The sequence below is a fragment of the Dermacentor silvarum genome, chromosome 1, assembly GCF_013339745.2.
Source record: "Dermacentor silvarum isolate Dsil-2018 chromosome 1, BIME_Dsil_1.4, whole genome shotgun sequence".
NCBI lineage: Eukaryota > Metazoa > Arthropoda > Arachnida > Ixodida > Ixodidae > Dermacentor > Dermacentor silvarum.
In genome coordinates, this window is record NC_051154.1 from 401,208,263 (window position 1) to 401,233,591 (window position 25,329).

General features: G+C 46.4%; 1 protein-coding gene across 2 annotated transcripts; it reads left to right on the forward strand.

The window, feature by feature from the left end:
* Nucleotides 1–1,097: 1,097 nt before the first annotated feature.
* On the forward strand, nt 1,098–6,880 carry LOC119437561 (uncharacterized). Of its 2 annotated transcripts, XM_037704566.2 has the most exons (8): nt 1,099–1,468; nt 2,084–2,199; nt 2,701–2,867; nt 3,026–3,145; nt 3,213–3,311; nt 3,368–3,484; nt 4,126–4,200; nt 4,596–6,880. In XM_037704566.2, the coding sequence occupies exons 2-8, from the start codon at nt 2,084–2,086 to the stop codon at nt 6,746–6,748; spliced, it is 2,847 nt and encodes a 948-aa protein (XP_037560494.1). In that variant the 5' UTR covers nt 1,099–1,468; the 3' UTR covers nt 6,749–6,880. The 2 variants fall into 2 exon arrangements, with proteins under 2 accessions (XP_049516658.1, XP_037560494.1); XM_049660701.1 differs by lacking the exon at nt 3,368–3,484 and having other exon boundaries at nt 1,098–1,468.
* The last annotated feature ends 18,449 nt before the right edge of the window (nt 6,881–25,329 follow it).

Sequence of the window (25,329 nt, forward strand, 5' to 3'; positions counted from 1 at the left end):
CGTGCTGCGTTGTTAAGTTTAAAGTTACAGGGAAGTGGTCACTTCCAAAAGGATTGTTAATGACATTCCATTCAAGGTCAGGCATAAGAGAAGCAGATCCAATTGCTAGATCTATTGATGAGTACGAATCGTGTTGGGCGTTATAGTAGGTAGGCTTCTTCTTATTAAAAAGGCAGGCACCAGAGGTCAGTAGAAAATTTTCGATGAGGCGACCTCTCGCGTCGCATCGCGAGTCTCCCCACAACGTGTTGTGAGCGTTAAAATCTCCCACGAGAATGTAAGGTTCAGGAAGCTGGTCAATAAGGCTATAAAAATCTGTTTTTCCGAGAATATAGTTTGGGGGTATGTATAAAGAACATACAGTTACCAATTTATTAAAAAGAATTGCCCGAATTGACACGGCCTCAAAGGCCGTCTGAAGGGGGAACATGTTGACAAGCTACAGACGTGTCCACAACTATTGCAACACCACCGGACGACGCAAGAGCGTCGTCTCGATCTTTCCGGAAAATGGCGTATTGCCGGAGAAAGTTGGATTGTGTAGATTTGAGGTGTGTCTCTTGAACACACAGCACCTTAGCATTAGACCTGTGTAGGATTTCTTTGACGTCGTCGAGGTTGTGTAGGAGTCCTCTGACGTTCCATTGTATTATTTGTGTATTCATGTTGAAAGTGTTTTTTTTTTTGTGCTGTGTGTTTAAAAGAGACTAACTTAACTTACAGAGCCCTTGTCGGGCCCTGTGATGCGGGCTTTTTCTTTTTTGGAGCGATCACGAGATTCTCGCGGCTCCTTAGGCGCTGGCAGCGCCGTCTGACCGGTTGTTGTGTCCATCGCCTCTTGCGAGGCGCTGGACACGCGCTCTTGCGAGCGGTTGGTTTGACGGGAAGGCCTCGCCTCGAGGGACGAGGCCCTGGAGGCCACCAGCCCGGAGGTCGATGGCCCCTTCTTGAGAGTTGGCGGAGCAGCGCTAGCTGCTGCCGCCGAGGGCATAGAGAAAGCAATTCAACAAGAGGGGACACTCGGCAAAAACTGGCAACAGGAAACACGTCACCCTACGTCACGCTATACTTTTAACACCGAACGTTAGCTGCCGCGAGCATCGAAAAAAAAGAAAGTGAACTTAAGTTAACAGGAATTTATTTTTTTTTAATTCTTTGCCGCGAAAACTAAAACGTTTTACGTATAAATGAACTCAAGCTTTGCGACTTATTTTCCTTGCCTTACCTAGCCACAGCGCCACAGGCCAATGATGCGCCAGATGCATGCGTCATCCGCCAGACACTCTCCTGAAGCCAGCGAGGACGGCTGCGCGCGCGTTTGAGCGCTCGCCCGCGGCGACCCATCTGTCCCCCCCCCCCCCCCCCCCCTTTTTTTTTTAATGTATCCTTGTTTCTTTGGCTCCCGGCGTATTCTTGCGTTCCTTTTGCACTGGGACAAGACACCATTGGACTATTGAACTACGGCAAGGTGAGAAATTTTGTTTCACAGTCTACGACGCATTTAGGCTTACGGCACGGGACCGAGACTTAAGACGCAGTTAGCGAAAAACAGCTCGGCCGTCCTGGCGCAGTTAAATTGAGTTAATGAATCGTGCTGGGACATGTTTCCGAAGCTTCCTAGGGGATTATTGTAACTTATTTCGGTTCTGTTGAGGCACACTGGCCGCGCAGCGTGCTGTGACGCAGTTAGCGAGTACCAACTCGGTCGTAGTGCGCAGTGTAGTGCATCTTACTAGGAGAAGTTTGTGCCGCTTTCTCTGACGCCAGACATTACTGAAGAGTAATTTCGTTACTTTTTTGGGGTACTTTGAGGCACGTTGGCCGCACAGGGCACCGTCAGGCGCCGTGACGCAGTTAGTATGCAGTTAGCGAGAAACGGCTCTGCCGTGGTGCGCAGTGTAGTGCATGTTACCAGAACGTTGTGCCCGCTTTCTCTGACGCCAGACATTATTGTAACTTCCTTTTTTATTGAAGCTAATCGCCCTTGTTCGTAACCTCGCCCGTTCGCCACCTTTGCACGTGTTGCCACTTCAAGTTGTTTATATCAGAATGACAAATGCTTGTAATTTACGTTGTTCAACAGATGTCCACCTGTAGCGGCTCGTACGGCAGCTACTGTTGTGTACCGTGGTGCCAAAACAACGGAAGAACGCGAAAGAAGCTCGGAACCTGTTTTTTTCGCATCCCACAAGACGGCCGGTTTGTTACAATTTATCAGCTGACTGTTTCTGCAGCTTTAACAAAAATACCTAGCCATCAGGATTACGATTATAAGTGTTATTTATTTGAAGCAGTCCGGTGAGAGGCATAACATGGTTATGCTACTGAATCTGTAACATGGTTAGGCTACTGAATCTGTTTGGGAGTATGAAAAAGTGTTGAGCATTTCCGGGTGGCAGCTAATGCATTTTTTGTGTGGTATAAGTAGTATGACCATTGCACCTGTCAGGTGTTGTGTATCTCTTTGTTGGCTTCATATAGATTGCAAAATGAAACATTGTATCACCTCGAGCCAAACATTGCACAGGCCCCTACAGCTGTTAGGCAATTTGAAAACAAGTTTAATCTTTTTTTTAAGTAATGTACTGCGTAAATGCATGATGCGTCCTGCATGTACGCACTCGTGGTGGGCTGCAATAAATTACTCGATGCTTATTATTTGAACGATACGACACTGTTTTAAAAAAAACATGTGCGCAGGTCGACGGCATGGATGACATACTCCCAAAGGGTCGACCTTATGGAAAAGCCAGCCAGCGTATTGTACAAGTCATACAGGATGTGCAGCGAGCATTTTACTGCACAAGATTTCATGGACCCAGGGCACACGCGGCTCACTAAAACAGCCGTACCTACAGTTTACTCAGGTACGCAACGGGACAAAGTTGCAGGTTTCAGCACCGTCTTGGTGTGCCTTCGCTGTAGCTAATCTCTCAATGGCTTCATAGAATTGCTAGCGGTGCCGTTTGTGTATTGTGGTACTTAATTGGGCATGAACGAGCTTCAAATAAACATTTTTTTGCAGGTGCTGTTAATGTGCCATCTGTCGGAGCTTTCGTTGCATCATTTCAAAACCCTGTCCCAGAAGACCATCTGGACGAGGCTGTAAGCATCACCTCCATATATCAAGACCCTGGTGTTCAAGGTACTTGTAATGTCCAGTGTTTGCGAATGGCAATCTCACTAACACGCAAATTTATAAATCCATGTAGGCTACGGCTATCCTGCAAATGAGGAACAAGCTGGCGAGGACGTCTTACAGGAGGCGTGCAAGAAAGGCTCCCTCATGACAACAAGCGGTGTTGCTGAAGGTGAGTTGGGCATAAAGCTTTACTTGACAAAGTTACAATAACAGGTAATTTTCCAGGAAACCTACAAATGATGTCTGGCTGCAATACCCCCGTGAGCGAGCTAGATGCAACAGACTCCCAAGTGGACATGTCCGGCAGCAGTTCCACCGGGGCGGAGCATTGTGCTGTTCATGGTAACTATCATAACGAGCATCACTCTCGTTGACCATTGCCTTTGAGTAGACAGTGCATGGTACATGTGCGGTAACCGGAAGGACAAGGTGCAATATTTACACAATGTTATACCTAGCACGTGCTGTCGACTTGTTACACTTAAGTACAAAATGTTTTTGGGTGATTCTTCTGACGTGCAGCTTTTAATGTATGTTTTTTATGAATGCATAAATACATTAAAACATTGTGTGGTTGAGAAAACTGCTGCACAATTTCTCCCGTCATTTAACATGTTACGAATTGACGAAGCTTCAATAATTGTTGTTTTGTAGAAACATGCGTTTGTAAATGCATAAGGTGATTTCGGTAACGAAATGTTTAAACGTATGGCCTACAACCTATAAGCTGTGCAACCTTTGCTTCGTTTCAAGAACACGGTGATCGTAACTCTTGATGCTTTGAATTTGGATACGTCTTGCTCTGCAAGTTAGCAAATATTCTTCAACATGCCAGCTACCGTTGCTTTGTATTTTAATCTATATGGGCAGTGGTCGAGTGAAGCAATGCAAAATTATCCGAGATCTCGTTAGCGTTGCAGGTTATAAAATGAATGTGGCGCATAAACTTTTTGGTAATTGTTTTGTACTGCGTGTTTGTGCAGGTGATGTGTCCAAGGTGTCCCCAAGTGCCAGCAGCTTTATCGATTCAGCTGCAAGCTCAGTAGGAGGCTTTCCTGGTAAGTGTCTGGTTCATGTAACGCTAGTGAAAATATTGTTAGGTTTTCTTTAAGATAGTGGGCTGTTATTTGGCTCATTGTAATAATGAAAAGTTTGAACAACACTCAAATTAAACATCATATTGTTTTATTTTCGCATTAGTCAAGCGCTTTCATAAGTGAATGTATGCAGCTTTGACATGAAAACATTTAGATGTAGTTTTAATTATGCGCATAGTGGCTGTTTAGGAACTCTGTGTGAATCATAACGATTGTATTTGTTTAAATGTATCCTGTTGCTTTGTGGTTTCTTAATGCGCTGTTCAGTATGAGGCAACCACTTAATTTAGTATTGTATAAAGGAAGCGTTGTATGCGTATCCTTATTATTACGTGTGTATTTTTTGTCTCGTGCAGTTGCTTGTAGCAGTACAGCAAGGGGCTCTCCGTCAAAAAAATTTAGGACGACCATCCAGAGACTACAGTCCAAGGTAGCAAGCTGCCGGCGGACCATCACACGGTTGCAGAAGAAGCAGAGCAAGCTACCGCCGTCCATTTCAAAGGCACTAAACATTATCCGTCCATGTGTGACAGAGGAGGTCTTTAAACTTCTCTGTACACACGTTCGCTTGCACCAGAGGGGCAAAGGCAAGCGCTTCCCTGTCTGGCTCAAGAAGTTTGCCTTGCATTTGAACTTTCGTGGACCACGAGCGTACCGTTTTTTGGCACCAATTTTCTGTCTGCCTACACAGCGGTCTCTGAGACGGTGGTTAAGTAACGTTCGAATGTCAGCAGGCGTGATTCCCGGAGTTATCGAGAGTATTTCAGCTAGCACTCACGCATGGAATGTGCGCGATCGAGTGTGCACCCTCATGTTTGATGAAATAGCTTTAAAAAAGAACTTGTCTTATGATGCAGGTCAGGATATTGTCCATGGATTTGTAGATGATGGCATTGAGCGGTCATCTAATATGGCCGACAGAGCCATGGTTGTGCTTCTGGCTGGTATTTCAAAGAGATGGGTACAGCCAGTCGCGTTTACAATAGGACACATATGGACATCAGCAAGCATTATGGATAAATTACTCTTCTCGATCATTGAGCAACTTAAAGCTGTCAGAATTACTGTCAAAGCTGTAATTTGTGACCAAGGTACTTCGAACGTTAGCCTTGCTCAGCAATTGGGCATCACTATTGAGAAACCGTTTTTTGAAGTTCTGGGCGAGCGAGTCTATTTTATTTTTGATGTTCCTCATCTCATCAAAACCACGCGGAACAATATCCAAGCACATGAGTTGCTCATTGGTAATGAGGTTGTGAATTGGTCGCATGTTGAGCACCTCTACAAATCCACTCATGAATTAAGATTACGACTGGCTCCCAAGCTAACGGAACGCCACATCTACCAGAAGCCATTTTCTAACATGAAAGTCAGCAGAGCAGTACAAGTACTCAGTTCTTCAGTAAGCATTGCAATTATGACATTGGTTTATGTAAATGAGCTTCCTTCTTCAGCTATAGCTACAGCGAATTTTTGTGAGCGTATGGATAAGCTCTTCGACGCACTCAATAGCTCCAGCCCCAAAAAATATTCTCAGAAGCTCAGGTATGCAATTAAAAAGGGTCAAAATGAACTAGTGAAATTTCTTCGAGAACAGCTTCTGTGGATTGCATCTTGGAAATTTTCTGCTAAACGTCAGCCCCACACAATCATTGGCTGGCAGATTACAATTCAAGCAGTCGTCCAACTTTGGGAAGATCTCTCTGAAAATTACAACTTTATTTATTTACTGACACGTCGGCTCCAGCAGGATCCGCTGGAAAACATGTTTGGCCACATTAGACAAAAGCAAGGATGCAATACAAACCCTAATGTTGCGCAATTCATTTCTGGTTTAAAGCATATTGTTATTCAGAAAGCCTTCAAACTCTCCGAACAGGCAAATGTAGAAGACGATAAATCTGAACTCCTTCGCGAAGTTTTGCCTTTTTCTCTCAATAGAGCATCTCTGGTTGATGCAGTCGAATGGATTAGGTCTGATGACTTTCCGTCCCTTGAAGACATTGCAGAACTCGCAGCAGACATAAAGTCCCACATAATCGATCAATCGGCTGCTTATTACGTGGCAGGCTTCTTGGTCAAAGTATTTCTTACTAAGTCTGTGGAAGGGTGCACTTGCCAACACCTGTTGCAAGGCGATGTAAACTGTGTGAGTGGTGAACACCAATATTTTACAATGCTGAAGGCTTATCACGTACCGAACAAAGTGTTTGGGAATCTGACTGTGCCATCACAAAGGGTATTTGCTTTTGTTCAAGAACTCGAAAACAACTTCCTTGTCGTGGTTGAAGCTACAGCACATCTCTCAAGTGTCTGCAATGTTTTGTATCGCTATCTGTCTGGTGTTGGGGAAATGGAATTTTGTTCTGTTGAATGTCGGCAGAGGTTTGTGAAAATGTATTGCCGGATACGTTTGTGTTGGCATGTCAGGTTTGTGAACCGTAATTTAGATAAAGTTAGATTTCACTCATCTGTTTCTGGCGTGCAGCTTGAAAAGGTTAAAGGTTAATTTCGGACTTCCTTTGCAACAACGAACATATAATTGCCATTTCAGCTGTGCTACTGATCCCTTCAATATGAATAGATCCCTTCAAAATGAATAGCAATTCGCCAGGGTCCAACTATTCGCATTGCAACTGTGTGGTGGTGGTGGTAGGCGAGGAGGGGGGCGGTGGTGGGGGAGGGGGGTGGTTGTGGTGGGTGGTGGTTCCCTCCGGAGGTGCAACAGCACTTCCGGGGGAAGGGGGGGGGAATGGCCCTTCAAAAGCCCTTCAAAGAGAAGAAATTAGCTCTGTAATCTGGGAAGATGTGTTGTCCTTATCCTCGCCCGATCTAGCATACAACCGTTTTATGGAGATCGTGTGCTCAGTTTATCAGAAACACTTTCCTTATAAAACTATTAAAAAACTTAAGCGTGCCCGTAAGCCATGGATAAATGCCTCCATACTCAAAATGATTAAAGAAAAAAATAGGCTTTTTAATGTCTTTCTAATACGGCGCGACTCAGTTGCTTTCACCACTTTCAAGAAGTATCGAAATAACTTGAACAAAATTCAGAGGCAAGCGAGACATAATTATTATTTCACAATGTTTGATGGCGTGATAAACGTGAAAGAAATGTGGAATAAGCTGAACGCTGTAATATCTGCAAGGCAACACGCGAATGTTATTGATGAACTCGAAATAGGCAACGAATTATACAAAGGTAAAGAATTGGCTGACAAATTCAATAAGCACTTCACTACACTAGTTGAAAGCACACATGATGACGACGCTCTCACCTACCTACCCCCTCCCATACAGAATTCCCTATTCGCCACACCAACTAATGAATACGAGGTAATAAATGTGTTTAGATGCTTTAAGGTGAGCAAGAGTGAGGACATAGATGGTTTAAAACTACAACCCATAAATTTTGTTATCGACCTACTCAGTCCATACTTAACACACATATATAATCTCTCCTTAAGTACCGGTACCTTTCCACAGCGTATGAAGACTGCCAAGATAACTGTAATACATAAGAAAGGTGAAAAAAATAATTTGAGTAACTATAGGCCGATTTCTATATTACCAATATTCTCAAAGGGACTAGAGAAAATTTTATTTACTAGATTGTCAAAATTTTTTGAAGAACACTCAGTTATAACGCCTTCACAGTATGGATTTAGACCTGGTCTTTCGACACAAAGCGCGTTACTATATCAAAAAGAACTCATCCTAAACAATATCGAGGCAAAAAGAATAACTTTAGGAATTTACGTAGATTTTTCAAAGGCCTTCGATACCATAAATCATGTAACGTTACTACAAAAACTGAGTTGCTACGGAATTCGTGGTGTTGTACTAGAATTTATTAAAAGCTACTTGACCAATCGATACCAAAGTGTGTCCATAAACAAAGAACTGTCGGAGCTAGAAAAAATTAGATATGGTGTACCTCAGGGCAGCATACTCGGTCCACTTCTGTTTATTATTTTCATAAATGATATTGTAAGTATAGATACCTCAGCACAATACGTAATTTATGCAGACGATACGAGTTTATTTTTTACAGGAACGAATGCCGACACCATCATAGCATCAGCAAATGACACATTAAACAGACTACACACTTGGACAGTAAAGAATTCACTCTGTATTAACTGTGCTAAAACAAAAGCTGTTCTTTTTCGGGCCAAATCTACATCATGCAAAACGCTTAATTCCCTAAGTATAAATAATCTTAGAATAGAAATTTCGTCATCTGCAAAGACACTGGGAGTTGTGTTTCACGAGTATATGTCTTGGGAACACCACACAGACTACATAAGAAATAAACTGAGTAAAACCGTAGGTATCCTGCGAAAATGTCAGCGCATACTGCCAGTGCCACAAAAGCTTATGCTATATAACGCTCTTTTCTCTCCTCATTTGCGTTACTGCCATCTAGTTTGGGCTACCGGTACGAAGAACTCCTTGCACAACTTAATCACATTGCAAAAAAATGCCTTGCGTTGCATTGCAGGTTTGCCGTACACTGCGCACACGTCCGAATTATTTGCTAAGTTCAATGTTTTAAAAGTTACAACCCTATACGAATATCACCTCTTGACAGCTTTTAGGTCCGAATTAATTCAGAAAGGCAGCCACATTCGCACTTTAGCAAATTTAACTCTTAATCCCTCCTCACGCTTAACCAGACACACCAACCATTGGTATATCCCCCGGCCGCGAACAAATTATGGACTGCAACTATTGCAGTATTGTCTTCCGAGCACACTAAATAAGTTTAAACTAACAGATGAAAGTTTACGCACGTTATCAAAAAACGCTATTTTAATTATGATATCCCGAACTCTTTGTGCTTAAAACATGAAAACTATTTTGCATTAGTTTGTATGAGCCTGAAAAAAAAAATTGCTTTGAAATTGTTCTCCGGGTGCTTGTTTCCGTTGCTGTCGTTGTAAACAGGGGGTGGCGGGGCTAGTCAAGCTGCTAAAGAGCAGCTTTTTTCCCGCTATCCTCACCATTTATGTACATTTTTTCTGTATTGGTGTGCCAAAAAATGGTGAAATAAATAAATAAATAAAATTGCTATTCATTGTTCATTCAGGTTGTAAACTTTTCAAACTTTTTTTTAACGTTCACCGAGTGCCTAAGGGGGTGGGTGCGGATTTAAATAGAAAGCTATGTTGGTGGCAAGACTGCTATGTACGTGTTGCAAAGTGAACATATAATGGCAAAAATAGACGTGGATGTATGTATGGGGAGGGGGGGGGGCGTTGTGGAACGAGGGCGGGGGGGGAGGGGTTGCGGATTTAAATGCAATGTCAACAAGACTGCTATGTACGTGTTGCAAATTGGACATATAATGCCAAAAATATACGTGGATGTATGTATGTTGAGGGGGGGTGCGGATTTAAATGCAATGTCAACATGACTGCTATGTACGTGTTGCAAATTGGACATATAATGCCAAAAATATACGTGGATGTATGTATGTTGAGGGGGGTTGCGGATTTAAATGCAATGTCAACAAGACTGCTATGTACGTGTTGCAAATTGGACATATAATGCCAAAAACATACGTGGATGTGTGTATGGGGAGGAGGGGAGGGTTGCGGAATGAGCGCGGGGGGAGGTGTTGCGGATTTAAATGCAATGTCAACAAGACTGCTATGAACGTGTTGCAAATTGGACATATAATGCCAAAAATATACGTGGATGTATGTATGGGGAGGGGGGGGGGGAGTGCAGATTTAAATTTAAATGCAAAGCAATGTGGTGGTCGCAGCAAGACCATACAGAAATGACTGTATGCGTTGATATACATAATGTAAACAAGAGTATGTGATGTGTGCGTTTTTTGTCAGTCTTTCAGTTTGCTTGCAGTGTGCAAAATGGGTCGCCAATGTACGAGTTGCATATTTATGAAGTGACATTAACATTGCTTTGTGTTTTCTCCAACTTTCTGCATCGCCTCATGTCAGTATTACAATATTTTGCAATGTGCCAAATGGCGATTGTATACTGTCAGCATAGAGAAAGCTGTCAGTGTTGTATTGGTTGTATTTTTACAGAGCGAAATAAACATTCCAACGAACGATTATCCTAGCATGTTTTGTTTTGTGGGATGGGACTGTTAGACACAGAATAAACGCTGTGGGACAGCTGCCTTTCCGTGTATTCATAGCTTACAAAATGCTGCTTGGTCTAAGCAGCGCGCGCGTAGAAAAATAAAAATCGCGCACGTACAAAAATAAAAAGCGCGCGCCTGAGCAATACGAAAAGCCGATCGGCGCAGCCGGGGGGAGGCGTCCCAGCAAGGCGTTCAAAATACGCGCGCCCAAAACCGAAACCGGAAGTGATGTAAGCGATCGACACCGACCGCTTGGCACGCTGCAGTCAATTCGGCCGCTGGGCCCTATGGGAGTGTCCCCTCTTGTTGAATTGCTTTCTCTATGCCGAGGGGGCGGACGGCGTTGCTAAAACCCCTATATATAAAAAGTAGCGTCACGCTTTGAAGAATGCCGCCGCCTCCTTGCACACCCTGGCCGAGGCCGACGCCGCGTCGGCATTGGCCTAATGGCATCACGTGGACCGTCGCGCCGCCGGGCGCTGGCTGCGTTTGTTTACGATCCCGCTCCATCGCCATTTTCGCCCGAGAAGCGTCTACCGACTGGCGAGGAGCACAACGATAGCGGCGAACACAGTCGGCGATCGTCGAATCTGATCAGCGGCGAAAGATAAACAAGTGCACGTGTTTCAAGCGGTGTAGGCGGCGCAACTGTCGAAAAAGAAGCGCGAAAGAGAGGAGAAACGAGGAGGAGGGAAGGCGGAGGAGGAGAGTGTCGCTACTTTTTATATATAGGGACTTTAGGCGTTGCCGCCGGCTCACTACGCGTGGGCTGGACAGCAACCGGTGGCCGTTGTGACGCCGCCCCCTGACGCGCCACTTCGGCAAAGCTGTTCTTTGGCAGATACGATACCCGCCTCCGTGCTTCCTTGAATGATAGGTTCTCTTTTACTTTAATTGTCACGATTTCTTTCTCTCTTTTCCAGGATGGGCAAGACCGCGAGTATGCAGCGTGCTCCCCATCTCAGTTTACACAGTGTAGAGCGTTTTCGCAGGAGTCAGATATATGTTCGTGTGCACTGCATTTAGCACAGGTCAGTCGGCCTCGGCAGTTCTGTGAACTGTGGCCGAATCTTTGGCATTTGAAGCAACGGAGAGGGTTTGGGATGTACGGCCTTACTCGGATTTTAACATAGCCTGCCTCGATGGTTTCTGGCAGCACGCTCGAACCAAATGTGAGAATTATGTGCTTAGTGTCAATTTCTTTGCCGTCACGCCTTAGTTTGATTCGTTTTACGTTGGTAACATTTTGCTCTTTCCATTCTTCCAAAAGTTCAGCTTCGGTCATCTCCATCAAATCGTCATCGGAAATAACACCGCGAGTGGTGTTCATGGTGCGGTGTGGGGTCACTGAAACTGGTATGTCCCCGAAAGACACTAGGTTACTTAGTTTTTGATATTGCTGTTTGTCATGGAGTTCCAGGAGGAGGTCGCCACTTGCCAGTTTCGATGCCTTATAGCCTGGGCCAATTGTCTGAGCTAGACATCTGGAAACGAGGAAAGGCGAGATCATTCTCGTTGTCTTTCCTGGTTTCTCAGAGTGAATGACTTGATAGCGGGGAAAATTTTCAGTATGACGGCCAAAAAATTTAAATATTTCTTCGGTGCGCCCTCGTTTCTGAGGGCGATCAGGGAGTTTTGGGAAGGAACTGTCCATAGGAAATGTTCAGTTTTCGGCAGTAACGCCAGTCACCCACCGTGGAGCCCAACAAGGGGACGCCGCAAGTCTTATAATAAACAAGTCCTGCGGACGCCAACTGTACGTTTCCGCTATAACCAAATATGTACAGCCAAGGTTGGTTGTAGCACACAAGGTTAACCCTTGCTGCCGGGAAGATCGGAAGTAAAAAGAAGTGAAGAGAAGACAGGAAAGAATAAAAGTGAGAGAGAAAGACGAAGATTAGAGAGGAGGATAGGAAAAGGCAACTACCGATTTCCCCCGGGTGGGTCAGCCCGGAGGTGCCGTCTACGTGAAGCCGAGGCCAAAGGGGCGTGTTGCCTCCGCCGAGGGGCCGTAAAGGTCCAAACACCCGGCATCGGCTCAACCCCCAGGATCCTCTTTTCCCCGGACACGGCTAAGCCGTGCACGGCTACACGCGGGAGGCTCCAAGCCTCATGTGCTCGGGTCCGTGGTGTCGCAACACACCAAACGCCTGCTGACGCAGACGCCCCTGCGGGATTTCTAAAGCTTTCAAGGCTAGACTCGGATATATCTTGAACGGTAACCGTCTGTTTCCGACATACTCGCGAACTAAATTTTTTTATGAAAAGAAATATAGGAAGGTGATTCCTGATATCATCGGACAGCACTCCTGTAAAGGCGGTGTTCCGGTTTATATTTGTAACGAACAAATCTAATAAAGTTGCACTGTTTTCTGTAATTCTAGTCGGTGAAGTAATAACAGTATCGAAGCCATTTGAGAGAATCAGCGTGTTCATGGCTTGCTGTGACGTAGATTGACCTAACATGTCTATGTTGAAGTCTCCTGCTGATACCAAATAATACATGTTTTCCGACGAAAAATGCAAGAGTTTTTCATAGAAGCAAAAAAAGCTATCAGGGTTTCTGTTTGGTGGCCTATAACACACTGATAGAAGCAGAAGCAAATGCACAGAGCGTCCAGGCTATATCTGTTCTGCAGAACAGTCCGCAGCGCCACGCCGAAGCGTCAGTCGATGAACAGTCAGTGACGTAGTGTAGCCTCTGTGCAGCCAGGAAAAGTTTGGAAAATTCCACCCAAGCACAGGACTTGTGTCACCATCTGCGAAAAAGCAGAGTTGCACTCAGTCGCGCGTTCGCTGTGCTGCCGCTGCTGCCGACTACTAATATAGTTGAAATCTAGAAGAATTAAGCTTTTTATGGTATATACCACAACTTTATATCCTAAGTAGAAGAGCCGCCACGGTTAGTCCAAAAGTACTGAAAACGGGGGGCTCGTGCCGCCGGAGTGGGACCACCACCTTAACGTTCACTACAACGCAAGCACACGGGCGTTTTTGCATTTCGCCTCCATCGAAATGCGGCCGCCGCGGCCGAGATTCGATCCCGCGACCGCGTGCTCAGCAGCGCGATGCCTTAACTGAGCCACCGCAGGCGGTCGGACAGCAAACATAAATGGCCTATCAAAACAAAAAGTAGAAAACAACAAAAGGGACGGGGATGAGTAGGGTGTTACGTCTCAAGCTGGACAAGCGTATATCATGGACGCTTTCCACGAGGCGGTCCATTCGTCAGCGCGCACCGACAGCGATCGGGCGTGTCACAGACTGTGACAGGTTAGGAGCTGGCGTCGAGTCAAGAGCAACCACCGCCATCCGTGGATACGGTAATTACAGTGAAGATCACTAACTTATCCTGATCCTGAGAAGAGGGCCGTCACGCAGAGCTCGCTAATTCATGAAAGGGGCCATCGTCGCCCAAAACCGTGGGAACAGTTTCGAGCTGTTTCCCAGGTGGCCACGCATACTCAAGAATTAAAGGAGAAATGAGACATCCACCCAATCGTAGTAATTGCTACAAAGGAAACTCATACGGGTTCCACGAAAGAAGAGCCTCACAGTTTGTAGCAATTGCTACGATTGGGTGGATGCCTCATTTCCCCTTTAATTACTTCTCTCCACCTAGCGGGCTTCCGCTGAACTATGACGTCAAACACTTGCCTTTGCTTGGAGTTGTAGACAAATTGGACTTCGACCTGCCATCTGCTAGCCGCCTGGTTAGCTGAGATGGTAGAGCAGATTCCCTGGAAAGGCGGTGCTCCCGGGTTCGAGTCCCGGACCAGGGCGTATTTTTCTTCAACTGCGAGTCTTTTCCGCGTTACGATGAAAACGCGACCCTAGGCCAGGCCTCGGAAACACCGTTGGTTTTCTGTCCGCGCGAATTGCAGCGCCGTCCGTGCAATGGATGCGGAACCGAAATCGCTTTTCCTTTTTTTTTCTTGTCAACCCTCTCTCAACTTTGTCGTTTCTCTCTCGCCTTCAACTATCGGCGGCGCGGCTGGCGCGGCACGCGCTCGCCGTCGGCCGTGCTGATAACGGCCAAAACGGCAGCAATTTTTTTTTTCTGGCATTATGCGGCCAGTTTAGCGGTTTTCGCCTTCCTCGCTAGCAGTGTGGTCCATTTGGTACCCTACCGTTGCACGTTTGTCGGCTTTTTTCCGCAATGTCTCGCAGCTGTCGCTGGTCGTGCGTGGTTCGATGGTGTACAGATAGAATCACACTTGTCTAGAGCAGTCGAGCGGCCGGCTGCGGACTGCAGAAGCGCCGCTTACCGGCAGTCGCTGGGTTCAAGATATGTTGGATTCAAGCGCCAAAAGCCTGCATGCGGCATGGCTTCTCGCGGCCATTTCTGTTATCGGCTTGTCGATTTTTTCACGAACGTGGGTGGGCGAGATCTGCGCTTATTCGCTGCCTGCTTCGTCGCGTGCAGCCGGCGCCGCAGCTGATAACATAGCAAAAATGCGTTTTACTTCGCGTCAGTCGTCGTTTGCGTCTATCACTTGATGTGCCAATTGGCGTTGACGTTTGACGTCACCATTCACCGAGACGCCGATGAATCATTGCCATTTTTTATCTTGAATCATGTGTAGTTCTCAGAGCCAGTGCATGCATTCCGTTGCATATCCACGCTTATCACGGACAGCGGTCGTTCCACAAACGACAGCAAGCAAAAAACAAAAAAAAGGAGAAGAAAAAAAAGTAAGATAACTGACTATCTCTTATGATCAAATTTACAGGCTGACATCGCAGATAGGCCGCAAGTGCACATGCCGCGTGCAGGCTTTTGGCGCTTGCATCCAACATATCTCGAACCCAGCGACTGCCGGTACGCGGCGCTGTTGCAGCCCGCAGCCGGCCGCTCGACTGCTCTAGACAAGTGTGATTCTATCTGTACAACAAGACGAAGTGAGCCATGCGACGTGAAATTCTACCACATCCTTAAAGACAGCAGGTTGAGCACTTTGCAGTTTACTTCCCGGTTTTTATTTGTGATAGTGATTGTGCGCAGTCGTACATGGCTGTCCGGTGGTGAGGCAGCAGCTAGCTGATTTGAAAACAACGATGCAGTAAATCGTTATGCCACAAGCAGCGAACATAAAGCTCCTGATAAATATAGTACCAACTGTGCGTATCGCAAGGAACACGTGTGTAAATGTGCGCTTTGTACTTATTTCTAGCTAATTGGTCGCCATCGTTTAAAAATGCGTTTCTGAGAATTAAGATTGATATATCACAACTAGCACCTTCGCTGCAATCTCAGCAATATCTCAGCAACCTTCGGTTTGCAGATGACAATGTCCTATTCAGAAACAATGGAGACGAATTACAGCAAATTATTGATGACCTTAATCGAGAAAGTGTAAGAATTGGGTTGAAGATGAATATGCAGAAGACAAAGATAATGTTCAATGGCCTGGCAAGAGAACAAGAATTCAGGATCGCCAGTCAGCCACTAGAGTCTGTAAAGGAGCCCGTTTATCTAGGTCAATTACTCACAGGGGACCTTGATCATGAGAAAGAAATTTACAGAAGAATAAAATTGGGTTGGAGTGCATACGGAAGGCACTGGCAAATCCTGACTGGGAGCTTACCACTGTCGTTGAAAAGAAAAGTATACAATCATTGCATTCTACCGGTGCTAACATAAGGGGCAGAAACTTGGAGGTCAACAAAGAAGCTCGAGAACAAGTTAAGGACCGCACAAAGAGCGATGGAACGAAAAATATTAGGACTAACGTTAAGTTAAGACAGGAAGAGAGCGGTGTGGATCAGAGAACAAACGGGGATAGCCGATATTCTAGTTGACATTAAGCGGAAGAAATGGAGCTGGACAGGCCATGTAATGCGTAGGATGGATAACCGTTGGACCATTAGGGTTACAGAATGGATACCAAGACAAGGGAAGCGCAGTCGAGGTCGGCTTTAAACCAGATGGGGTGATGAAGTTAGGAAATTTGCAGGCGCAAGTTGGAATACGCTAGCCCATGACAGGGGTAATTGGAGATCGCAGGGAGAGGCCTTCGTCCTGCAGTGGACATAAAATATAGGCTGATGATGATCACAACTCGTACTCTGCCGCAACGCGAAACGAGCTCAGTTTTGTATGTTCAAACTGCGATGTTATAATTTATGATCTTCACTGTTCTTGAGGATGGAGGCGTTTTTAAACTACACTGGAAGGACGGACCTAATTGGTTTGCCCAGAGATAAGGTTAACAACCGCAGGATATGCTCGGCGCACTTCACGGAGGTGGATTTCATGGCCCGATCGGCAAGCAGGCCGGGAGAAGCTTTTCTGCGCATTGGCCATTAAAGCAATTACAATAAATGTTTTTTACATGTGCGTCCATGAAACACCATCCGCGAGAAATTTTTGTTCTTCAACATGTTTAATTAGGCTTTCTTCAAATTTTAGCATTACGTTTCTGTACAATGGCTTGTTGGTAGGTCGAAATATCATGTATGTAGTTTTGGAGGCATATAATGTCAGCTTGTTCTGTTTTAGCCATCTGGTTAGATGAAAAAGATATGCATTGGCATCGCGTTCTACTGTTACAAGGTTATGGGAGGAAAAATATATTTGTGTCATCTGTATACATGATGACGTCAGAGGTACCAGGGATAGAAACAATATCATTTATAAAGATGATAAATAATAGTGGCCCAAGTATAGAGCCCTGAGGGACGCCTTCTTTTATTTTCATTTCCGTTGAAAATGCTCCGTTATTTTTACAAGTTGAAAACGATCAGATAAGTAGCTTCTGAGAAGATCAAGAGCAATGCCTCGGACTTCATACCTGGATAATTTTTTTAGTAATAAATCGAATTGTATAGAGTCAAAGACTTTCCTGAGGTGTAGAAACAGACCAAGCGTATATTCCCTATTCTCCATATTTTCGATTATTTTGTTTTTGATATTTACTAGAACCTGCTCAGTTGATTTGTGCTTTTGAAAACCATATTGATTTTCGGCTATTGATCGATGTTTTTTAAAGAATGCCAACAGTCTTTCATAAATAACGGCTTCAAAAATTTTTGATATTGTGGAAAGTACAGATATCGGACGATAGTTCAAGTTGTTTACACCACCCTCTTTATAGATCGCAGTAACTTTTGCCGTCTTTAACTGGCTCGGAAAAATGCCTTTTTCCAGAGAAAGATTAATGATGTGACTAAGTACCCCACAAATTAACGGTGCAACTAACTTTATTTCAGTTGGGCATATTTCATCGATCCCTGGCGCTACATTATTCTTTAATTGTTTTATTATATTTGATATTTCTACCGGGTCCGTAGGTTGCATGTAGATAGATTGAAAGATTGTATTTGCATTGAGAGCGCCATCATCGCATTCTGTTTCATCAGAAGAAACATAGGAATCGGCGTTAATAAAGTGAGTATTCATAGCATCAGCCAATCTTTCCTCGCGGAGCGTTTCTCCATTTATGCTAAGCTCCTCACAGACATTAGTAACTTTTTTCCTCGAAGTGAGCGAGTTCACCACGGCCCATATCTTTCTTTGGTCGTTGTAAATTCTTTCAAACGTTTTCTCGTAATATTGGTGCTGTGCTTTTTTCAAATCGGACGTTAGAGCGTTCCGGTATTTTTTGTATAGTTCGAATTTATCAGGCACCCGCGTGCTCACAAAGTCATAATATAACTTGTTCTTTACTTTCATACGATAATATAAATCTGAGGTAACCCCTTGGCTTCCTTGGCTTTTTCTTATTTCTAGAAGATATTTTTACTGGAAACGCATCGTCATAGCAAGCGCCAAGCAACTTTATGAATGTATCATAGGCATCGTTTACATTTTCTTTGCAGTAGACGTCTTGCCCATCAATTTCTTTAACTATATGAAAAAACGTTTCCCTCGTTTCATCATTTATTAGTCGCTCAGTTGTGAGCTGTTTAGTTGGTTGGCTGTTTTTTTCTGGAGAAAATGAAGCAAAAAATACAGGGAGGTGATCGCTTAAATCATAGGAAAGAATCCCAGTTTTTGATTCGCATGGGTTCACATTCGAAGCCCAAATATCTAGTACTGCTGCACTGTGCGTAGTAATCCTGGTTGGTTTTGTTATGTAGTTTGTTAAACCGTAAGTGGAAAAAACAAGTTCTAATTTTCGCATATGGGTCAGCTGAAATGAAATCTATGTTGGTGTCACCCATAGCGACACAAGTAGTATTAGAACCAGTGGTCTCAAGTAATGTGTCCAGAAATTCTAAGAATTTATTTTTATGCCCCTGGGCTGGACGATAAACCTCAATAATTAACAGTTTGCTAATGCGCATACTTAGACACTCAGTGTCTGCGGTCATAACTGATACGTGTTCAAGGATCTCATGAGACAAAGTAACCTTGAAATAAATGGCTATTCCGCCACCTTTTTTCCCTTCACGACAGAGCTATTCTGAACGGTAGCCTGAAAAGTGTGGTGCGTGTGCTTTATCTGTTATCCAAGTTTCCGTAAAAATTAAAATGTCAATATCAGCAGATATGGACGAGAGCAAAACTGCAATATCATCTGCTTTTCTCTCTATGCTTCTGCAATTTATGTGTATTATTGTAAACCCTGTTTCTTTTGTGGATAGTTCGCTGTTAAATTCATTGACAGTATAATATCTGCAGTTAACCATCAGCTGAGCCATCCCAGTCAAAACATCCTCAAAGCATTCTTGTCGGAACGACAGCATTCTTATCGGCAACGACAAGATTCTTGTTTGCAACGACAGAATTCCTGTTTGCTGCCTTCCGACACCGACAGCAATGCTGTTTGCAACGACAGCATGCCTGTTTGCAGCCTTCCGACATCGACAGCAATGCTGTTTGCAACGACAGCAAGCCTGTTTGCTGCCTTCCGACACCGACAGCAATGCTGTTTGCAACGACAGCAAGCCTGTTTGCTGCCTTTCGACACCGACAGTAATGCTGTTTGCAACGACAGCATTCCTGTTTGCTGGCTTCCGACATCGACAGCAATGCTGTTTGCAACGACAGCATGCCTGTTTGCTGCCTTCCGACATCGACAGCAATGCTGTTTGCAACGACAGCATGCCTGTTTGCAGCCTTCCGACATCGACAGCAATGCTGTTTGCAACGACAGCAAGCCTGTTTGCTGCCTTCCGACACCGACAGTAATGCTGTTTGCAACGACAGCATTCCTGTTTGCTGCCTTCCGACATCGACAGCAATGCTGTTTGCAACGACAGCAAGCCTGTTTGCTGCCTTTCGACACCGACAGTAATGCTGTTTGCAACGACAGCATTCCTGTTTGCTGCCTTCCGACATCGACAGCAATGCTGTTTGCAACGACAGCATGCCTGTTTGCTGCCTTCCGACATCGACAGCAATGCTGTTTGCAACGACAGCATGCCTGTTTGCTGCCTTCCGACATCGACAGCAATGCTGTTTGCAACGACAGCATGCCTGTTTGCTGCCTTCCGACATCGACAGCAATGCTGTTTGCAACGACAGCAAGCCTGTTTGCTGCCTTCCGACATCGACAGCAATGCTGTTTGCAACGACAGCATGTCTGTTTGCAGCCTTCCGAAATCGACAGCAATGCTGTTTGCAACGACAGCAAGCCTGTTTGCTGCCTTCCGACACCGACAGTAATGCTGTTTGCAACGACAGCATTCCTGTTTGCTGCCTTCCGACATCGACAGCATTGCTGTTTGCAACGACAGCATGCCTGTTTGCTGCCTTCCGACATCGACAGCAATGCTGTTTGCAACGACAGCATGCCTGTTTGCTGCCTTCCGACATCGACAGCAATGCTGTTTGCAACGACAGCATGCCTGTTTGCTGCCTTCCGACATCGACAGCAATGCTGTTTGCAACGACAGCATGCCTGTTTGCTGCCTTCCGACATCGACAGCAATGCTGTTTGCAACGACAGCATGTCTGTTTGCAGCCTTCCGAAATCGACAGCAATGCTGTTTGCAACGACAGCAAGCCTGTTTGCTGCCTTCCGACACCGACAGTAATGCTGTTTGCAACGACAGCATTCCTGTTTGCTGCCTTCCGACATCGACAGCATTGCTGTTTGCAACGACAGCATGCCTATTTGCTGCCTTCCGACATCGACAGCAATGCTGTTTGCAACGACAGCATGCCTGTTTGCTGCCTTCCGACATCGACAGCAATGCTGCTTGCAACGACAGCAAGCCTGTTTGCTGCCTTCCGACACCGACAGTAATGCTGTTTGCAACCACAGCATTCCTGTTTGCTGCCTTCCGACATCGACAGCAATGCTGTTTGCAACGACAGCATGCCTGTTTGCTGCCTTCCGACATCGACAGCAATGCCGTTTGCAACGACAGCATGCCTGTTTGCTGCCTTCCGACACCGACAGCAATGCTGTTTGCAACGACAGCATGCCTGTTTGCAGCCTTCCGACATCGACAGCAATGCTGTTTGCAACGACAGCAAGCCTGTTTGCTGCCTTCCGACACCGACAGTAATGCTGTTTGCAACGACAGCATTCCTGTTTGCTGCCTTCCGACATCGACAGCAATGCTGTTTGCAACGACAGCAAGCCTGTTTGCTGCCTTTCGACACCGACAGTAATGCTGTTTGCAACGACAGCATTCCTGTTTGCTGCCTTCCGACATCGACAGCAATGCTGTTTGCAACGACAGCATGCCTGTTTGCTGCCTTCCGACATCGACAGCAATGCTGTTTGCAACGACAGCATGCCTGTTTGCTGCCTTCCGACATCGACAGCAATGCTGTTTGCAACGACAGCATGCCTGTTTGCTGCCTTCCGACATCGACAGCAATGCTGTTTGCAACGACAGCATGCCTGTTTGCTGCCTTCCGACATCGACAGCAATGCTGTTTGCAACGACAGCAAGCCTGTTTGCTGCCTTCCGACACCGACAGTAATGCTGTTTGCAACGACAGCATTCCTGTTTGCTGCCTTCCGACATCGACAGCAATGCTGTTTGCAACGACAGCATGCCTGTTTGCAGCCTTCCGACATCGACAGCAATGCTGTTTGCAACGACAGCATTCCTGTTTGCTGCCTTCCGACATCGACAGCAATGCTGTTTGCAACGACAGCATGTCTGTTTGCAGCCTTCCGAAATCGACAGCAATGCTGTTTGCAACGACAGCAAGCCTGTTTGCTGCCTTCCGACACCGACAGTAATGCTGTTTGCAACGACAGCATTCCTGTTTGCTGCCTTCCGACATCGACAGCAATGCTGTTTGCAACGACAGCATGCCTGTTTGCTGCCTTCCGACATCGACAGCAATGCTGTTTGCACCGACAGCAAGCCTGTTTGCTGCCTTCCGACATCGACAGCAATGCTGTTTGCAACGACAGCATGCCTGTTTGCTGCCTTCCGACATCGACAGCAATGCTGTTTGCAACGACAGCAAGCCTGTTTGCTGCCTTCCGACATCGACAGCAATGCTGTTTGCAACGACAGCATGCCTGTTTGCTGCCTTCCGACATCGACAGCAATGCTGTTTGCAACGACAGCAAGCCTGTTTGCTGCCTTCCGACATCGACAGCAATGCTGTTTGCAACGACAGCATGCCTGTTTGCTGCCTTCCGACATCGACAGCAATGCTGTTTGCAACGACAGCATGCCTGTTTGCTGCCTTCCGACATCGACAGCAATGCTGTTTGCAACGACAGCAAGCCTGTTTGCTGCCTTCCGACACCGACAGTAATGCTGTTTGCAACGACAGCATTCCTGTTTGCTGCCTTCCGACAGCGATAGCAATGCTGTTTGCAACGACAGCATGCCTGTTTGCTGCCTTCCGACATCGACAGCAATGCTGTTTGCAACGACAGCAAGCCTGTTTGCTGCCTTCCGACACCGACAGTAATGCTGTTTGCAACGACAGCATTCCTGTTTGCTGCCTTCCGACATCGACAGCAATGCTGTTTGCAACGACAGCAAGCCTGTTTGCTGCCTTCCGACATCGACAGCAATGCTGTTTGCAACGACAGCATGCCTGTTTGCTGCCTTCCGACATCGACAGCAATGCTGTTTGCAACGACAGCATGCCTGTTTGCTGCCTTCCGACATCGACAGCAATGCTGTTTGCAACGACAGCAAGCCTGTTTGCTGCCTTCCGACACCGACAGTAATGCTGTTTGCAACGACAGCATTCCTGTTTGCTGCCTTCCGACAGCGACAGCAATGCTGTTTGCAACGACAGCATGCCTGTTTGCTGCCTTCCGACATCGACAGCAATGCCGTTTGCAACGACAGCATTCCTGTTTGCTGCCTTCCGACATCGACAGCAATGCTGTTTGCAACGACAGCATGTCTGTCTGTTTGCAGCCTTCCGACATCGACAGCAATGCTGTTTGCAACGACAGCAAGCCTGTTTGCTGCCTTCCGACACCGACAGTAATGCTGTTTGCAACGACAGCATTCCTGTTTGCTGCCTTCCGACATCGACAGCAATGCTGTTTGCAACGACAGCAAGCCTGTTTGCTGCCTTTCGACACCGACAGTAATGCTGTTTGCAACGACAGCATTCCTGTTTGCTGCCTTCCGACATCGACAGCAATGCTGTTTGCAACGACAGCATGCCTGTTTGCTGCCTTCCGACATCGACAGCAATGCTGTTTGCAACGACAGCATGCCTGTTTGCTGCCTTCCGACATCGACAGCAATGCTGTTTGCAACGACAGCATGCCTGTTTGCTGCCTTCCGACATCGACAGCAATGCTGTTTGCAACGACAGCATGCCTGTTTGCTGCCTTCCGACATCGACAGCAATGCTGTTTGCAACGACAGCAAGCCTGTTTGCTGCCTTCCGACACCGACAGTAATGCTGTTTGCAACGACAGCATTCCTGTTTGCTGCCTTCCGACAGCGACAGCAATGCTGTTTGCAACGACAGCATGCCTGTTTGCTGCCTTCCGACATCGACAGCAATGCCGTTTGCAACGACAGCATTCCTGTTTGCTGCCTTCCGACATCGACAGCAATGCTGTTTGCAACGACAGCATGTCTGTCTGTTTGCAGCCTTCCGACATCGACAGCAATGCTGTTTGCAACGACAGCAAGCCTGTTTGCTGCCTTCCGACACCGACAGTAATGCTGTTTGCAACGACAGCATTCCTGTTTGCTGCCTTCCGACATCGACAGCAATGCTGTTTGCAACGACAGCAAGCCTGTTTGCTGCCTTTCGACACCGACAGTAATGCTGTTTGCAACGACAGCATTCCTGTTTGCTGCCTTCCGACATCGACAGCAATGCTGTTTGCAACGACAGCATGCCTGTTTGCTGCCTTCCGACATCGACAGCAATGCTGTTTGCAACGACAGCATGCCTGTTTGCTGCCTTCCGACATCGACAGCAATGCTGTTTGCAACGACAGCATGCCTGTTTGCTGCCTTCCGACATCGACAGCAATGCTGTTTGCAACGACAGCATGCCTGTTTGCTGCCTTCCGACATCGACAGCAATGCTGTTTGCAACGACAGCAAGCCTGTTTGCTGCCTTCCGACACCGACAGTAATGCTGTTTGCAACGACAGCATTCCTGCTTGCTGCCTTCCGACATCGACAGCAATGCTGTTTGCAACGACAGCATGCCTGTTTGCAGCCTTCCGACATCGACAGCAATGCTGTTTGCAACGACAGCATTCCTGTTTGCTGCCCTCCGACATCGACAGCAATGCTGTTTGCAACGACAGCATGTCTGTTTGCAGCCTTCCGAAATCGACAGCAATGCTGTTTGCAACGACAGCAAGCCTGTTTGCTGCCTTCCGACACCGACAGTAATGCTGTTTGCAACGACAGCATTCCTGTTTGCTGCCTTCCGACATCGACAGCAATGCTGTTTGCAACGACAGCATGCCTGTTTGCTGCCTTCCGACATCGACAGCAATGCTGTTTGCAACGACAGCAAGCCTGTTTGCTGCCTTCCGACATCGACAGCAATGCTGTTTGCAACGACAGCATGCCTGTTTGCTGCCTTCCGACATCGACAGCAATGCTGTTTGCAACGACAGCAAGCCTGTTTGCTGCCTTCCGACATCGACAGCAATGCTGTTTGCAACGACAGCATGCCTGTTTGCTGCCTTCCGACATCGACAGCAATGCTGTTTGCAACGACAGCATGCCTGTTTGCTGCCTTCCGACATCGACAGCAATGCTGTTTGCAACGACAGCAAGCCTGTTTGCTGCCTTCCGACACCGACAGTAATGCTGTTTGCAACGACAGCATTCCTGTTTGCTGCCTTCCGACAGCGACAGCAATGCTGTTTGCAACGACAGCATGCCTGTTTGCTGCCTTCCGACATCGACAGCAATGCTGTTTGCAACGACAGCAAGCCTGTTTGCTGCCTTCCGACACCGACAGTAATGCTGTTTGCAACGACAGCATTCCTGTTTGCTGCCTTCCGACATCGACAGCAATGCTGTTTGCAACGACAGCATGCCTGTTTGCTGCCTTCCGACATCGACAGCAATGCCGTTTGCAACGACAGCATGCCTATTTGCTGCCTTCCGACATCGACAGCAATGCTGTTTGCAACGACAGCATGCCTGTTTGCTGCCTTCCGACATCGACAGCAATGCTGCTTGCAACGACAGCAAGCCTGTTTGCTGCCTTCCGACACCGACAGTAATGCTGTTTGCAACCACAGCATTCCTGTTTGCTGCCTTCCGACATCGACAGCAATGCTGTTTGCAACGACAGCATGCCTGTTTGCTGCCTTCCGACATCGACAGCAATGCCGTTTGCAACGACAGCATTCCTGTTTGCTGCCTTCCGACATCGACAGCAATGCTGTTTGCAACGACAGCATGTCTGTCTGTTTGCAGCCTTCCGACATCGACAGCAATGCTGTTTGCAACGACAGCAAGCCTGTTTGCTGCCTTCCGACACCGACAGTAATGCTGTTTGCAACGACAGCATTCCTGTTTGCTGCCTTCTGACATCGACAGCAATGCTGTTTGCAACGACAGCAAGCCTGTTTGCTGCCTTACAACAC